The 19,510-nt window shown below is 33.9% G+C and overlaps 1 protein-coding gene across 1 annotated transcript in view; it reads right to left on the minus strand.

Annotated features, from left to right (window-relative positions):
• Vwa8 (von Willebrand factor A domain containing 8) overlaps positions 1–19,510 on the minus strand; it is a 392,265-nt gene that overhangs the window by 250,308 nt on the left and 122,447 nt on the right. Inside the window, exons 13-14 of the mRNA XM_076872295.1 lie at positions 11,743–11,903; positions 9,390–9,503 (exon numbers count right to left, since the gene is read on the minus strand). Coding sequence (XP_076728410.1) covers positions 9,390–9,503; positions 11,743–11,903 — 275 coding nt within the window. The remainder of the gene's footprint in view (positions 1–9,389; positions 9,504–11,742; positions 11,904–19,510) is intronic.

Raw genomic sequence — 19,510 nt, forward strand, 5'->3', positions numbered from 1 at the left:
ATTTTTACCTAAGATAGTGGGGGATAGCAAATCAGGGAGTAAACAGAGTCAAGATTCAACAGGTAGCCAGGCATGGTATTGTGCACACATAATCCCAGAGACTCGGGAGGTTGAGGTAGGAGGACTGCAAGTTTGAGGCCAATCTCAGCAACTTTGTAAGGACCCTGTCTCCAGATAAAATAAAGAAAGGGCTGGGTTACTGGGGTTAAATCCCCAGTACTGCCCCCCCCCCCAAAAAAAAAGGAAATCAACAGGCAAGGCAAAAAGGAAAGCCCAATTTATATCATTAAACTAAGAGATTAGGAAGCAAGTAGTATGAGAACAAGGGAGGTGGCCTGAATCTAAATAAGGTGATAGAGCCATTGCCTGAGATATTTACTGTCTGTGGCTTGCTCTTTAATTTTGATTCTCACAAGGTACTTCAGGAAGATGGCCAGATTTGGAGGGGGCATTTCTGAGACAGCTGATGTGTCGGGCATAGAAGGCTATTCTGACAATAAAAACAACCACCACACTACTGAATAACAGGATGAGAAGAACCTTTTTGTTTTTCTAGGCTCTCCCCACAAAACTTCCTTACATACAAATAGGTTACATAGAGAGTTATTTCCTGAGTTAGATTCCCCAAGTCTGAAAGTTAGAGAGCAGCGGTTTTACCATGGACTTCAGAGTGACTTGACAAACCACTGGTAATACTAAGTCTGAAGAAACTGGTTCATAATTGAAAATAAGGAAACAAGCACCATGAAAATTTAAAATCAAAGTTAGGTTTAATTTTACTAGAATCTAACAATGACAAAAACAAAACAACAAATAAAACAAAAAAGATGCTTACTTTCACATGGACATTATTTCCTAAGGATTAAAGATTTAAACAGAAAAATGTATTTTAAGAGGATTTTTAAAGATTGAAAATATTGGGGTCAACATTTGAAATATTGGGGTCAATATGTTTGTAGGCAGAGGTGTTTCTTTAATTTTTTTTTTTTTCTGGTACTGGGGTTTGAACCTAGGGGCACAATATCACCTAAGCCACACTACCAGCCTTTTTATCTTTCTTTTTTTTTCTTTTAAAAATATTTCTTTTAGATGTTGATGTATGTTTATTTTATTCATTTATTTATACATGGTGTTGAGAATCAAACCCAGCACCTCACACATGCCAGGCAAGAGTTCTACCACTGAGCTAAAACCCCAGCCCCTTAATTTTCTAATTTTGAGACAAGGAAGACAGAAAGTTGTCAATACTGGCCTCCAACTTTCAATTCTCCTGAGTCTCTGTGATTGTCGGTGTGTGCTACCATGCTCGGCATAAATGTTTGTAGAGACTAAAATACTTATATAATTATAGTTTCTCAGCAATAAAACGAAGCAAACTACTGATACACAACATGGATGATCACAAATAATTAAGTTGGGTAAAAGAAACCAGACAAAAAAGAATATATACTGTGTGATACCATTTACATAAACTCTAGAAAATACAAGCTATATATAGTGACCAGAAGAAGATCCCTGGGGATGGCAGAAGACAGTAAGAATGGGCAGGAGGGAGGAATTACACAGGGGTCTGAAGAAACTTTGGAGATTATATATGCACTCAATATCTTGATTGTGGCAATAGTTTTGCAAGTATATATAAATATCAATAATGATCTCCTATATTACCCGTATCAAACTGTATACTTTAAATAAAGTTTATGACATGTCAATGATCCCTCAACAAAGATTTTAATAAATAAAAAAGGCACTGATAAGCTCCCATCTTTTGAAAGACATTATATGGCATATTTTTGCTGAATTTACATATTAAAGCACTTGAAAGAATAATACAGAAGGTTTCTATAATGACATCAGTCATGGGCTGGAAAAGGATTTTTAAGTTGGCCTTTCATGCTGTTATACTTATGGTTCCATTTCAGAACCTAGAAGTTGCATAGTTCCATACATAGCTCATATTTCATTTTTTTCTGTGCAACAAAGCAAGTTCCATAGACACATTTCTAATGTTTCCTTATACCATACAAGATCTAAGGTAACACCTGGAAGAAAGCAGATGCCAAACAAATAAGTGACAATATAAATTATTGTCAATTACCAGTACTACAAGAAACTTTTTTTGGGAGGGGGGGAGTGCCAGAGATTGAAATCAGGGCCACTCGACCAGTGAGCCGCATCAATAGCTTTATTTAGTATTTTATTTAGAAATAGGATCTCACTGAGTTGCTTAGCATCTCACTTTAGCTGAGGCTGGCTTTGAACTCATGTTCCTCCTGCCTCAGCCTCTAGAGCTGCTGGGATTATTGGCATGCACCACCATGCCTGGCTACAAGAAACTTTTTGAAGATCTTTGTGACAAAAAAAACCAAAGTGATAAGAACTGAAAATAATGATCTCCTATATTACCCGTATCAAAAGGACAAACTGAGAAAATACATAGCAAATAATTATACCTACATAGGCATAAGTTTTCAAAATTATTCCTTGTCCATTAAAAAATATACAGGATTATTTTCAAAATAAAAGTTTCTAATGCTCTTTTTTTTTTTTTTTTTGGTATAAAATCCTGGATCCATATTGAATTTGGTTAAAAATTTACACAGACAAATTTGCTAGCAAAAAAAGATGCTAAAATTTCTGGGACACAGGAGAATGCTTAGGTCCTAACTATCTTCAAACATGGGTAAGAGTAAAAGCAAAAGGGTAGAGAGAACCTAATTCATTAAGGACTGTGCTCAAATGTCCAATTACATTTCATCAGTAATCAATGAAGACAGAGAGGTTGTAAGCTGGTTTTAATGTTCAATAACAAAAAATAACTGTAAAATATTCAATGAAAATACAAAAATATTGGAGCACATCTAAATACAACCAAGGCAAGGCCACAATCTGAATTGCTTCCCTGAGATAACCAGAAGCCCTTTCCTGGTGAAATGAACTATTAACTCATCTCTCTCATCCATGCTCTGGCTATCAGCAGGAAGGGACACATTTAGCAGCTGGTAGTATTTAGCAGCTTGTAGTATCTGTACTCCCTCCTTCCCCAAAATAAGTTTCTCTCATGAAAGGAAACAGTTCTATGGGGGTTCTTATTTCCTGCAAGCAGTGCAGGTGGGACTGATATCTAATGTATGTGGCTATCACTGTTTTTCTAACCACCATATCCAGAGAATTCCTAGGATCTTGCAACAAGAGTTCCTAACATTTCTAAAGGTTGTTAGGCATATAATTACCTGCTAAGAATGTAAAAGGTTGTAGAACATTCTGGAAATGATCAAAGTGTATGATCCTAGGTATAAACTATTAAACAATGATGGTTTGCAAAGGAGTCAAATATAATTATTTAGAAAGTGGGTTTCATGCTATGAAATTGAAAAGGATTGGTAGCACACAGCCAGCAGCTCTTAATTATGGAATACTATGCTATCAGACTTGTCATCAAAGGGCACCAAAATATTCCTAATTAGTAGGTTTATGTGAGGAAATGTTGCTAGCACACAAGGCCACCCAAAATTTTGTTAACAGAATTAACTTTACCTATGTTTTCTAAACTTTATTCCAGGTTAAGATTTACTCATTCATTCAAAATTACTCACCAAATAGTCTACTTTGTGCCACATATTTTGACATGAGAAACAAAAGGAGAGGTATAGAAGCAAGACAGAAAGTCCTGATTACATTAAAGTCCCAGGTTCAGGTTATTTCTTCAGTTTCTACTGCATCTTTGCCTTTCATTTTACCATATGAGGTACTAATAAATTCCCTTTTGCAACAGTTTGAATTTTTTGCTACTTGTAACTAAGGAAATCTTGCCAAACACAATATTGGAAACTGTTCCTATCTTGAAGCAGAACCATGTATCTAAATTTACCACATTATGCCTAAAAGCAAAGATGCTCTTAAACCTGCATTGGTCTAGGAAAGAGTTACAGTAATATCCCAGAAGGCTTCACAGTGGAGGTGAGTCTTAACAGGAGTAACAGAAATTGGCTACGCTGGTCCTGAGAGGTGAAGGATAAAGCAGCATAGAAGGCATATATAGATGTTGGCCCTGGGCACTGCAGGTGATGAAAACTACTGAAGGATTTAAAGAGTGATGTAATCAAATTAATTGCTGGGTACTGTACACATCTAGGCTAGGTGTACGGAGAGGAAGTGGCTCTGTCCACTAAGGTCAAGAATTCTAGAGGAATAGTAGGTTGGTAGAAATAAATTCAGATTTTCTCCACAACACCTCAGGAAAGACATTTAGTAGTCTTAGGACAGACAACTAAATTGTAAAGAGATTTTGAGGAAAGCTCACTGTACCAACAACAGGTAAGGATATAAGAGTGACTGGGACTATCCAAAGAAAAGGTTTAGGAGAAAACCCTGGGAAATGCCAACTTAAACAGCACTTGAAGACTTCCCGAACCTATCAAGGCAGTTTCTAGTCACTCCCTCTCCTGTGTTCATGGCCCCTTGTACAGACCTCTACTCTAATATTTAAAAGCTACATTAAATTTGTTTGCATATCTGTCTGTCTTCATATGTGGTGTAATACAACAGGAAGTGACTATATCATCTTAGAGCTGGCATTCAATAAATATTTAACCAGAAAGAGTGAAGTAATGCCAATAACCAATAACAAAACCTTATAATCTCCAAATAAGTCCTACCAAATCATTAGTCTGGGTATTATTCTAATCACCTGAGTACCCAGAGAGTACTGACTCTAGAGATTGCCTCTATGATATTCTTGTTCAACAAAATTACCCAATACTGTAGTTGGAACAAAAGCTTTAAAGTTAGGAGTTATTGCTCCACAGATTAGTAGAAGTTGTTCTTAGAATCCTGATCCCCAGAGGTAGATTTATTTTTATGCAAGACTATGGAAGCTTAGACAACTGCAACTGACATACCATCCCAGAACACCCTCCCCATCTCTCCAAAACCCTTCCCCTTTAAGAAACAAAACAAAAATTTTCTTGTCATTCTACTTTTGACCTTTTTCTCTATCTTAAAATCTCCCATAAGGAAACACAACATTAATAAAAATAAAATAAAGGTTGAGTTTGTTTAAATATTATAAAAATAGTATTCACATTGCTGAAATTTAGTTCTGTGAATAAGTACAGAAGTGAAATGATAGACAATTCAAGTCATGAGTTTCTAATTTGTAGCCAAGAGTGACATATTAGATATGGACAGCATATAAGATCAACTTATACTAGATAACAGATTGTGTTACTCACAAGAACAATTCATGATGTAAATTAATTTGCTGAGTATAAATTTCTTTGTTTTTATACCATACTATGTCCTTCTAGTCAAGCTGTTAGGCAATAAACACAGTTATAATAAGCTGTTATATAATAAATACAGTCCTGAAAGAAATACTGCCAACTGACTTATAAGAAATGTTGTAATTGTAAAATGTTATAATTGTAAAAGAGAATGTATTTATTCAAAGAAAGGCAAAAATAGTTTACCAAATTAAATCAAGGTTAACCAGGAAAAGGCAAAGAATTTTTCTAGTATCCCAAACCATCAGAATGAAGCAGATTCTGTAACATGGCAATGTTTAACAACAAAATAAAGAGATAACATTTTAATATCATAAGAAAATATTGTTTCTTGGATACAAAGGAGGAGTATTGATGAGGAATGAATAAGTTGGTAGAGTGCTTGCCTCACATGTACAAGGCCCTGTGTTCAATCCCCAGCACCATAGGAAAAAAAAAAAAAAAAAGAATAACTCCAGATAAGTGCCTGTCGAAATACTCTGTTGGAGAAAGGTGAATCTGATAGAAGATGTAATTGATAAATATAGGACGTACCTCAATATTCTGAGAGATTTTGACATCAGAGGAAGTGTTTGAGATGAAAAAGTGAGACATACATAAAAAGAGGGTTTAGATGTGAGATGTCTTCCAAAAGCTCATGTGTGAGACAATGTAAGAAAGTTCACAATGAAATGATTGTGTTATGAGAGCCTTAACCTAATCAGAGCATTAATCCCCTTATAGGGATTAACTGAGTGGTAACCGTAGGCAAACAGGGTATGGCTGAAGAAGGTGAGTCACTGGGGACATGCCTTTGGGATATATATTTTGTCCTTGGAGGGTGGAGCACTCTCCCCACATACACACACACAAACACACCCCTTCATGTCTTGTTCCCAGCTGCTTTCCTCCACCAGACACTCCCAACATGATGTTCTGCCCTACCTAAGCCCTGAGGAATGGAACTAACCATCTGTGGATGGAGACCTCTGAAACTGTAAGCTTCAAAATATATTTTTCCTCCTCTAAACTTGTTCTTGTTGGATCAAAAAAGTGAAAAAGCTGACTAAAACACTTTTTTAAATTTTTTTATGAAAAAATACTTGTCTCCCCACTCAGTGCTCCCAAAGTACTATTGTACAAATCTCTATTCTAACATGCAAAACTGGATTGCAATTATTTATATCTCTCTACACATGCAAATAATTACTAATTTTAGGAAAAAAAGAGGTATGTATAGAGGAGAAATGATTATAGTATACTAAATGAATCAGGTGTATATACTCTTATGCTGTCATAATTGTGTAAAAATTAGACAAAGTTCTAAACAAAATTATATAACTCTTTAGGAAGAATGGGTGGATAGAAAGACACAAAAGAGACAGTGAAAGAGCTAAACATTAATTACCTATGCAGAAAATCAATATATAATTGACAACACTAAAGAATAAATCAAGAAATATCAGTGGAACTATTTTGAAGTCTAAGGCAGGAGGATTCCATGCTTGAAGCCAGCCTTAGCAACTTACTGAGACCCTGTCTTAAAATAAAAAGTAAAAAGGTCTGGGATGTAGCTCATTTGTAGAGCACCCCTGGGTTCAATCCCCAGTACTTCAAGAATAAAAATAAAGAAAAGAAAGAGATACCAATGGAAGCATATTGCTTAGTGACAGAGGTAAATACCAAAACGAAGAGTTGAAAGTGGTGGCCTTTAGGAAGTGAATAGAGGGAAATGAGAGACTTTCATAGAATCAATGACAGGGGACAAGCATTTTTCATAAAACACTATCAGGTTCTAGTTTCAGTGTCTGGTTAACACTAGTAAATAGTTAAACAAAAAAATTTTAATGAAAGAAAGCAAGTTTTGCTATGATTTCTCTCTACTTTCCCTCCTCTGGAGATAGAGGTGAGCAGGATTACGTTTGTGAAAGAGAAAAAACTGAACAACACAGGTAGAAAATTTTGAGAAAGAAGTACTACTGTGGAATGTGAGCCAAACCCAGCATGTGATGCTCAGGGCCACTTTGTTCCTTGTTTTTATTTGTAAAACTGCTGTGACCATAAAGGAGAACGTGGGTTCTTTTCAGAGAAAAGAATTGTCATTTCCTGGACATTTGGTGTCAAGTATAATGATCAGTGAACCTGATGTCTTAAGGGAAACTTCCAGGCAGGCTTGCTGTGAGCTATTGCCCAGTTGCTTTTATTTATTTCTCTAAAAATATGAGTTCTTTCCTGACTTGTGACTCACATGCAAATAATATACAAACGTCAAATGTTATCAATCAAAAGTATGAAATGTTGGGCTGGGGATGTGGCTCAAGCGGTAGCGCGCTCGCCTGGCATGCGTGCGGCCCGGGTTCGATCCTCAGTACCACATACAAACAAAAATGTTGTGTCCGCCGAAAGCTAAAAAAAAATAAATATTAAAATTCTCTCTGTCTCTCTCTCTTTAAAAAAAAAAAAAGTATGAAATAAGAAGGATTTTAGAACTTAAACCCTCAACTGGACCATTTTCTGGGCTACAGAAATTTGATAATGTTTGCCCTAGAAGCATAAGCAGCTGTATAATCAAGTGAGATGTTTAAAAACTTATACAAAGATAGTAAGGAATTCAACACTTCCCCCTAAGAAAACATTGCAAGGAAATTTTAAAGCAAAATTTCACTAAAAACATAAACTCAATAATAAATACACTTCATTATTTTTTGTAAGGTTTTCTTGTTTAAAATGTGGCAGCAAGCCCTGTGGGGGCTTATGATATCTTTCACTTAGATTTTTTTTCAGTTATTAAGATTTTATCACATTTGTATTCTCTCTCTCACTTATCTTTCTCTTTTCTCTCTCTGGTGTGTGTGTTTGTATACATACATACACACATGTATCTATTTTTTTTTCTTTTTTTTCCCCCATGAAACATTTTGAAGTAAGTTTTATATATATTTTACTTTATCTCTAAAAATCTCAGATAGCAAATCCTAAAAATGGTAATATTCTCTTATATAACCACAATATCATTGGGATACTTATGAAAATTAATATGAATTTAACATCATGTAATATATACACAGTTGATATTTAACCTTTCCTACTTGTCTTTTATAGCTGCTTTCATTTTGTTTTCTGTTCCAGGATCCAATCAAGTCTCACCCATCGTATTTATTTGTCACATCCCTGGAAGAAGACTTAGATAAGCCACACTGGGTTAACACTGTTATCAGTTGGCATCCTTCTTGGGTAAAACTGAAGACTTCCTAGGAGAATGGATCCAGTTACTTGTGGGTCCAGCTTTTGTTTTGCTGAGGGAATACACAGAATGAGACCAAACTGAATTGGTAAGACAAAGAGGGGGCATTACTTTGTTAACATTGTAACAGTGGTCCACTTTGTGCTTTGGGTACAGCCCTTGCTACTCTGCCACTGTGACTTATTTTCTTTCTCTTCCTTTCTCCCTACTCCTTCCTGATCTCTCCACCTCCCTAATCTCATGGTGGTTGGGGGTGGTGGTCTGCTGTTCTTTCCCATCCTAAGCAGAGTTGTCTGTCCTTGAGCACATATCCACAAAGTCATTCAGACTTGGGATTGTACCACAAGATCTCAAAAATGACTATCTCCCAAATTAACAAGTGAATCACAACTCCAACAGAGAATCCTGGAATGTAGCCTTTGAATCACCTCTTTAAAAGCTCCCTGCTGCCCTTGATGGGCAGAATCACAGCCTCCTGGGCAGGAATCCCCTGTATTTCTCTTTTGCTAGCAAAGCATTAAAAGTTCTTTTTCCTTTTTCTCAAGTTAGTGTCCTCATTACGGGATTGACATTGGGGACAAGGATAGAGCTTTCGGTAACAAAACCAAAGTTTAGGCATTTAGTTAAAAGAAGCTTGAGAAGACAAAGCATGTGTGAGTGTGCATGTGTGTGTGTGTGTGTGTGTGTGTGTGTGTGTGTGTGTGTATGTATCCTGGATAGCAACGGCAAGTTTTAGGGAGTGCCAAACTTTTATCATGCTCAGAACACCAAATAATTAAGCTTTTCAAAGACATTTTGGTTTGACCCTAGGTTTAGGAAAAAAATAAACATTATTTTATTTAGCAATAAATTACCAATAACAATAGGGCACTCAAAATTACCTCTTCTGTAGCTGCTCATCAGACATTTGCAGCTCTTGTTTCAAACGCATATATCTGTCTTTCCTCAGCAGCCTAGAACCATCATAGAGGCTAAGCTCTCGGTCATGGATCAACCTAGTGGGATAAAGGGAATGTCAGAAAACAAACTAGCCAATTCTGAACAGTGATGTTATTAGAAATAGAAGCACTCGATCGACATTTTAATCATGTCTATTATAGGTTGTACTTGAATCAAATTATTTCATTAGATGGATTTTTCAAGATTTCAAGGTGGCTAGTGCTGTTATATTTGGCAAAACTTATTTTCTGTACTGGAGAACTACGGTCATAAATACTAGATGTAGTCAGTAAGGGGGAGGGAGAGGAGAAGGAGGAGGAAGAGTGGCAAGGAGGTGGAGAAGAGGGACAAAAAGAAACAGTTGAATGAGTGTCTCAGAATTACCATGGGGTATATATTACTGAGCAAGGCAGTTGGCACATACACTTGAATCTGATCTAACTCTTTGAAGGAAAGTATTATCAAAATATTTCTATCTTTGGAATTAGATGATTTTAAATATGAAAAATCTTCATAATGAAATAACTACACTGCTATTTGTTTTAAGTATTTATTTATTTATTTATTTATAGTTATAGTTGGACACAATGCCCCTATTTCATTTGTTTTTATGTGGTGCTGAGGATCGAACCCAGTGTCTCACACATGAAAGGCAGGCACTCTATCACTTAGCTACAGCCCCAACCCCACTACACTGATATTTCATATGCCAATTCTGATGCTGGCCTAGACATCTACACCAGAAACAGCACTGTCTTCCAGGTGCTGCAAAAGTCAAAAAACACTAACCACTAAGTCTGATGACACCCATGTTAGGAGCTGCCACACAGTCTCCATTCTATGGGTCTATAATGCAGAGGTTATGGGCATGGGCAGTGGACTCAGCCAGACCTGGGTTCAACTCTAGCTTGACATTTTACTCCCTGAATGAGAGGGAGTAACATCTCTACATTTTTATCTTTTACAAAATTAAGGCAATAACTTTACAACCTCACAGAGTTTCTATGAAAATTGAATAATATAAAAAATGATTAACAGAGTTGCTCTCAATCTTTATTGTACATTAAGTTCTTCTGGGAAGTGCTTAAAAATGCCAATGTTCAAGCCTCAGCCTGAACCAATTAACATCAGAATTTGTGAGGGTGGAACCCAGGCATTGGTAATTTTAAATTCCCAACCTGCAAGGCAATTCCAAGGTTGAAAACCTGAGAAGCACTGTCTTAAAATAATGTCCAGCACAGAGTAAGTACTCAGTTAATGATAGCTGCTGCTGCTGCTATTCCTGCTTAGCTGAACATTCAGGAGACAGTAAATAAAAGGTGACTTTATTTTATTTTTTGTCTACACATTTTTCTCCTTGGAAGATAAAAATATTTATGGTAAATCACTGAAAGTTTGTGATAGTATTTTTAAATGTGTTCAAATCTAATTAGAATTAATACATTTGGGATCTTTAATATACTATCTGCATTTTGTCAAGGACAAAAACTTTTTGAATAGTTAGTTGGGGAAATGGCTTATTGCACTTATTTGATTCTTTCCTATAATTCAAAGTTGACAATCAATGTCCACAAATCATAGAACCAAGAAGAATAAAAAATATCACTAATTACTTTTCTAAAATGACACAGAGTAGAAATATTTTCCACAAAAATTACACATGAAGAGGCTTCTCTCAACACTAAATTCTACAGAAGTTTTAAGAATATGTAAATATTTTTCTCCATCTAAACTAAAATAATTTTTTTAAAAAATGGTGACATAAATTTTCAAGTTTATTACTGCAAAGTCAGCTTTTCTAATCTCTATACAATATAATCAAATAGCTAAAACATTTTATATTAAAGCTCCATTTTTCTCTTTCTCAAAAACAAAGATTCCAACAAAATTAACCAATAATGTAGATCCAGATCAATATGGAATTTGTAACTAGTGAAGTTATAACTCTAAAAAAATACAGAAACTCCAGCTGTGTAATTTGTTGCATATGTAAATCTGCAAATATAAAGTCCTTCAAAATTATTGAGAAATTTTTTTTCAGCTATGAAAAAAAAATGTTATGACTATGGCATTTCCCAAAATGTTCATTATTTGTATTTGTGCTGTAATATATCTGTAAAAATAAGTAATCTCACATTCTACTCGGACACGGAAATATGAGCTTTTCAAGATGTAGAAACCCAGTTTAAAAAAAATTGGGAGCAATCCATGTCTACTGCTTAAGTCAACATGGTTTGTGTCTGCATATTTGTGTGTTTGGGGTTTTTTGTGTATGAGTGTGTGACTCATACAAACCTCTGCAATACAGCAAGTGTGCCAGCATTGACCCGGTGAATGCCATCCAACAAGACCAGCTTGCCTTCCAGAGCAGCATTCACAAGGGGTGAGGATCTCCAGGCAGTGTCTCCATTTGGAAGTGTGTATCTCTGCTGGAGCAGATCACGAGCTGTCATATCCTAAAACCAATTCCAGAAATCACAAAAAAAGTTAATTTTTAAGACATGGATTTGGCCCTCTTTCTGTACATAATACTTCATATAACAACTGGGAAGTCATCTTCTCAAATTCACCAAAAAGAAAGATTTTCAGAAAGCTTAAAGTTTTCCTCCTATTATCTGTTAGCATTACATAGTAAGAGTGAGGATTTGTTCCCCCTTCTCCTTTCATTGAGCATTTCCTTCTCTTTTAAAATGTTCATTTAGATAATAGCAATAATTTAATGGAATTTAACTCAGTTCTACTCCTGCAGGGAGTAAAATGCACTGATTCCATTTTAAAATGAGAGACTATGCAAAATCAACCTTCAGAGATCCTTATCAAGAATGTGCATTTTCTTGCAGTTGATGAGTTCTCCTGAAAAGCCACTACAGCCCATCACAGTGACTAATTATATTTGAAAGAGGCTTGATAATGGAGGAAATCTTGGAGGACAGTCATCAGATGAGGTACAGGAATTCAGAAACAATAGCATGGCACTTACAAGCAAATTTTTAAGGTACACACACATTATGCTAGCACTAAAATAGTGTAACAGACTTAAACAAACTATTAATATTTATGATATATAAAAATCTACTGTAAAAGATTTAGTGCCATATAACATGAACAATTTTTTTACATGTATTAAGATTGAAGGCAATAATTTCTTTACTGTTAGCAACTTCAGATACATTTTATGCCACATACATCAAACAAGCTGAACTTTTACAGTCAATATTATACAAAAATTTAAAGTCTTTTATAAATTCTTTGATAATCACTGAAACTTTTAAGTAGATAAAACATTGATGAATTTTCTTATATTTACAATGGTAACAGGTCTGTTCTGAACTCAAGATTAAAACACAAGTCTTACTATGTCCATGTTCACACTATAAAAAGATATTAACTTAAAAATGTAATATGCTCGTGCTGAATCAAAGACACTTAATAAATAACATTCAAATTCAGCAAGTCCTTCTAACACATTATTAAAATTTGGCCAAAGTCTTTTAACAATTTTATTTAATTCTTCAACTATGAATTTTAAATCTTATGTAAACTGGATGAATAGTATCAACATACGCTGCCCATGACAGTTAGAACAGCCAACATTAAACACATCACTATCACTAGTATTTAGCAGGATGGTGCATAGTGGCAATGAGCTCATTCCTAGTTGGTATAGAATAGCAAATAGATTGCTCTGCAAGAAAAATATGACAATATTCAAAATAAAAGTGCTTGTGAGTCATTTCACAATTTTTTAAAAAAATCAAGTATATATTTACATGTGTGTGTATACACACACACATACAAAATCTCTTTAAAGTTAGTATTAAAACAAAGTAAACTTAAAACTCTTAGTACTTAATATTCCATAAAAATATTCACCATGGAGATAGGCACATACTGTCCTAGATAATCAAACTGAAAACATGCTTATAATAATGATTCAAAATTAAAGGTACATATCAGAAACAGCTGGGGAACTTTTGGAAAACACAAAGCTTAGACCCCACCAGTTTTAAGATTCTGATAAAATACATTCATTCTACCTATCTTTTTTTTATTAACATTATGTAGATAATTCTGATATACCTCCCAGGCAGGATGCACTGCTCTATAAGACATTAAGCTAATGTGAATCTTTGTCTCATTTCTTATATGCCTTACTTTTTTCAAATAGGATTTACGATATTCCTCAACTATACAAAAACTATACAATGTACAACAAAATAGCATAGAATAAAGAAGAAAGAATGAAAGAAACAAAAGCAAAAGATAAGGCTTGTTTCCTTCCTATTGGAATTCAGAGAGTAGGTGGCATGACCAAAGGATATCCTGATACCCTATTTGCAAGAAATGGCTGGGTGTTAACTTTGAAAATCTCAACTGCAGAATGAAAACACATGAGCCCAATTCTGCTCAGAAATCTTCTGTTTGGGCCCAGGAAAAGGAAAATGAGGAAGGTGACTCTGATGCAGAAGTTTAGAGTTCTAAGGAGCTGAGGCTAACAATGGTTGAACATTTTTTATTATTTTAATTTTAGTAGAATTCCTCATTCCTGAACCACAATTCTGCATGACATTAAAAAAAAAAAGTACAATTTCATTTGGTCATGATTCCAAAGTATTTAATCTTATTAGTTCACACAATGCTTATAGTGCTTGTTCATTCAAGTAAAATTTATCAATAGAAATGATGAGAATTCAGCTTCTCTTTCCAAATGAGCAAAGACTCCCTTACATTTACTGAAGTAAAACAAAATAATTATTTCTTGCCACATAACAAGCTATAACAGATCAACATAGTCCAATGCTGTTAATGCTAACAACAAGTACAGATCAGAAATATTCTTCCTTTTTTCAGTCATTTAAATGTTTAAGGTTAGCTTTAAAACAAAGTAGTGAAAAATGGAAAATATTTGACATTTCTTACAAGACTACCTCAGTTCAAGTTTTATCACCTAAACTCTCTGCATACTTTCATGTTAGAAAGAATCATTCTTCATTTCTAATATATCTTTGCATTAAAATAAAAACCATCCTCAGAAGAAAAAATAGCATTCCATTTATATAAGCTGTCAGTTTTATAAATAACATGCTACATTTAAAGATAAAAATCCCAGCCTTTTCTTAACAAAAATAGTTGCCCTTATTTTTCTCAATATTAATTAAAATCCAAAGTTATTTCCAATTGTGAGAGGATGCAAGAATATCAAACTAAGCCTTCACAGAATAATAGGACCTAATAAAAACAAACTAACAGAAAAATTCTGGTATAATCTAAATGGGTCAATTACTTGAATTAATTTTAGGTAATAGTTTATCGTTAAAACAGTAAAACCATTTCAAATGTTTCTGTCTATAAAGGAATCAATTTTTAGCACCCTAAAATTAACATTTCAATATTTTATTTATCTTAACATATATTATGTATACATATATATACACATATTTATAATTTCATATATCTCTATATAATTTCATATATATGATTTCCTTATTCTTCCTGCCTACCTGTACCTCTTTGTTGGAAAGTTAAAATGTGCTCTTTTTTTAATGGACATCTTGAAAGCACACTAATAAAAACTCAAAAAAGATGAATGTCCTCATTTTTACATATATTGTTCTTATCCCTAGAACCTTTGAACTGAAGAGAATAAAAATAGCACTAATGATATCATAAGCCTGAACCATTTCCTCTTTCTGCATTTCCTTAAAAATTTGAAAACAACAGGACATGAAATCTAGTTCCTTTCAAGCTACCATTGTCTAACCTTCGTCACCTCACCTTCATTCAGATCCCTGGAAAACATCCATATAGTTCCTAAGATCCTGTTTCATAATAGTTCCTAAGATCCTGTTTCATAATAAATTATGCTCTTTTCTTTTGCAACAGAGAAACTGAATGAAAAATTAAAGTGTCCTAATAAAATGAGAAGAAAAACTGTATGAAATATATCAAAGGATATAAATTTGAAACTTAAAGCAATTATATGCCTTAAATATTTATAGGACTTTTGAAATAGTCTAAGCTAATTTTTTAATGAGTTTCTTGAGAAATACACATATAAGTCATTAGCTCAATAAAATAACTGTATAAAAGGTGGTTATGTATGGAGGGGCTAGAATTAGATAGAATTATTTTCAAATTATAATATTATTTGGAAAGATACGTATTTTCAGTATATAAAGAAATTTTAACTATATCTCTTAAATATAATATGTAAGTAAAATTATGATATTGATAGAACATAAAATTTTATATTATAATACATATGTAATTTTTCTAATAAGGAACTAAAATGATTATGACAAAAAGTAGGATATCAAACTGTATAAATAACTTGATTGCAACTCAGCTTAAAACAATACACATTTTTACCTTGTATATGAACCTAGAAGAGTTTCAGAAAGTATTTAACTTGACTTGCAAAAATGTGTTTAAGATATTATGAAAATTAATCCAATTGAGTCAAATGTATGAAAGATGATTTATCATGAGCTTTGTAATGTTTTGAACAACCAATAAAAAAAGATATTATGAAATTAAACATAAGTGAATAAATAAAACTAAACAAAGGAACATGAAACCAAGAAAGGAAAAGATAGTAAACAAAATGCACACTGTAAGAATAACTAAAATCTGAATCCAATCTTTCTAATGCCCAACATAAAAGTTGACACACAGTCATAATAACCACAATATTGACACCAAATCAGAAGCAGCACAATTCTTGAAAATGAGACAGAAAAAAATGGGTCCCATTAATCAAGTCGTCACAGGAATAGCTATGTTAAAGAATTTAAAACATAAGTAAAAATTATAGCAACTAAATAACTTTGAAAAGCTCACTAGGCACTAAGAACTTTACATATATTAACTCATGTAATCCTTCCAACTTTAAAGGATAGGTACAATTATTGTCTTCTTTTTACAGATGAGAAAACCAAGGTACAAAAAGGTTAAAGTTTACCCAATCAAGAACACACAATAAATAAGAAGAGCTGGGTTGTCCTCAAGGATATAATAAATTGGGCAACAAAAAAAAAAAAAGAACTAGTTTGGATTAATTAATCCATGGGTAGATTAACAGTTAACAGAGGAATATACCAATTATATACCTCTCAGGCTTGCTTCACAAACAGATTAATTTCTTATTATAGTCTCAATCAACTTTTTTGAGAGGAGTCTAAAAGTAGTGATTAGTTGTAGGCAACAAAGAATATCTCTAGGTGGATTTGATTTTTCATTCTCTTACTTAAAAATAGATGTTAGGCATTTAATATTTTTGATAAGGGTAAATAAGCATTATCATTTTGTTTTAAAAAAGAAACTAGTTGGAATTCTGTTGGCTTTCCACAAAAATTCCCGTATATATTATATGAGATGTGTGTGTGTGGGGGGGGGGGTGGCTGTCTGTGTGTCATCAATCATATGAACACTTAAGAAAAACTAGGATTTAAATGAATAAAATACGCTAAGATTAACTGATTTAAGCTATTAAATTTGCATTAAATATTAATTATGTCCATACCTATTAGCATAATACTGCATAAATATTGTCCAAACACAGAATGTGAATAACTTTTAGGTCTTAGAATAGAAACAAAGACATTTACAGAGCCTAAGCACGCTCAGGGAGCAGAACACAGGGCATGAGGCCAACATTCTTTAGTGTCATTTATGTTTGATCTTAAAAAGGCCTCTCGTTATACATATATTGTAAAATTATTTGTAAACTCTCCCATGCCTCTTCCTCAAGTTCTTTTAAAGAACTATTTTTAACCTGTCACATATAAAATAAACGTTCCCTTTTATGTATATGATAAGATACTGATGTTACAAGCCTATGTTACTCTGCTATTGATAGGAAGTTGATTTTGAATCTAGCTAAAGATTTATTTTATTAACATAAAGCAAAATTCTCTGCTTGAAGCTAACCAGTAATAAAATCCACTATCTTACTAACAACCAATTCAACTAAAGATCTTAAAATAATACAGAAAGCCAAGGTCAGGGTAGGTGTGAATAAAGCATTATATATATATATATATATATATATATATATATATATATATATATATATATATATATATAAATATAAAATTAAGATAAGCAACCAAATGTCATTCTACTCTCTCTCCTATTTTATATATTATATATATATATATATATATATTAGAAAACTAGAAACATTGTTTCATAATGCCTTTGCAACTAGTGATTTGTGAAAATGCTTTGAAGCAGAGAGAAACTAGACAGATTTAAAGGACTAAAAGTAGCCAGTGAGACTGATACATCAACAACTGAGTGTGTAGCATGGAGGGAGAAGTTTGAAAAGGCAATCATGGGACAGTTCACACCGGGCAGTGGTTCTCAACCCTGCTTTGATTTTTTAATTAAAATTTAAAAACACTGAAGTCCAGATCTCATATTATGCCAATTACTTCAGACTCTTTGAAGGTAGGGCTTGGACAGGGACATTTTTCAAATATCCTTGAATGATTCTAATAGGTAACTTCATTGGTGGAGGTCTCAGAAGTCCAAATAAAGAGTTTTTTGGCCAGGCATAGCAGTGCTCACTTATAATCACAATGACTCGGGAGGCTGAGATAGGAGGATTGTCAGTTCAAACCCAGCCTCAGCAACTTAGCAAGGCTGTAAGCAACTCAGCAAAACTCTGTATCTAAATAAAATATAAAGAAGGGTTCGGGATATGGCTCAGTGGTCAAGTGCCCCTGGGTTCAATTCCAATTACCAAAAATAGGAGTTCTTTTATTTTATTCTAAGGATAATGAAAAGCCATTCATGTATTCTAAGTAGGGAAATGACATAATCCTATTTATATTCTTAAAAAGTCACTCTTACTACTCCCTAATGAATGGATTATGGAATGCAACATATTCTAATTAGATATCTACAAATGTAAAAGTGAGACAAATGATGTGTTCTTTATAACTATAAAGTAAAATTCCTTAAGACAAATGTGTTTTGCACCAAAGCCTCAATAATGGGTCCAGGGATGATGGACTGGAGTCACAGGAAATGTCTGTAGTTACCCTGAATTCTACAAAAAGCAAGTAATGTAAGACTGGTAATTGGTGTGAAGAGGGTGGAGAAAGTCTTACGAAGTGTGCCATGGCTTTAGTACTTGATAACTCTTTTGACTGATTTAATGTATCCCTTTTGTCACCATCCTTACAAAACAAAAAACTGCTTTCTTAAACTGCTCCTCCATGGGAGACATTGTGTAGCAGGAAGCCAAACACCTGCTTACTAGGCGGGAAAATTGGAAAGTGCTAATGGATTTGGGAGTCATTAAAGAAGAGTCTCTTGTCTGAGGCAGCACAGATAATAAGCTTCCGAAGATTTAAAAAACAAAATCCTTGCACTTAAAGGAAAAACTTTATAATCTGTCCACCTTTCCACTTATGTGACAGCACAGTGGGCACCAATCCTCCCCAAAGCAAGGATGCCCGCCTACAGCCACCTAAATCTGGGAGCGTTTAAGAAAACCACAGGAAATGAACAGAAAGCACCACAGGAGCTGAGCTGTCTAAGGTCATTCTTCAAGTTATTACCTTTTAACAGGAGTCAATAGAGCATAAAACTGAGATTTTAGCAGCTTCTACCACCTCAAATCACATGATACTTCAACTACAAGTCTGGAGACATGAGTTCAGTTCTATTAAACAGTGCTCTTTCCCTTCTATGTCCTTTTGGCTCTATCACTATGATTCCCACCAAAGGCTTGCACTTCAAACAGTTCAGAAAGCCTTGCCTCTACTATAAGACCAACTTGAAAATCATTAGTAATGTTCTATTTAGAAAGTGGTATGGATCCTGAATAAAAGATTTTTATAATAAGAGGGAAATTTAAAAAAGCATGTAGGACTCATACAAGGCAACAAGGTGACTTAACTGAAAAGCACACATTTACTTCTTATTTTCAAAAATGGAATGTATACATAAATATATGGCATTTAAAAAACACAAATTTTTAAATATAAGTTATATACTTAATTATTTTCTTTTTTAGAAAAGATGAATGTTTATACATATATAACTTCATCAT

The sequence above is a fragment of the Callospermophilus lateralis genome, chromosome 12 (genome assembly GCF_048772815.1).
Source record: "Callospermophilus lateralis isolate mCalLat2 chromosome 12, mCalLat2.hap1, whole genome shotgun sequence".
NCBI lineage: Eukaryota > Metazoa > Chordata > Mammalia > Rodentia > Sciuridae > Callospermophilus > Callospermophilus lateralis.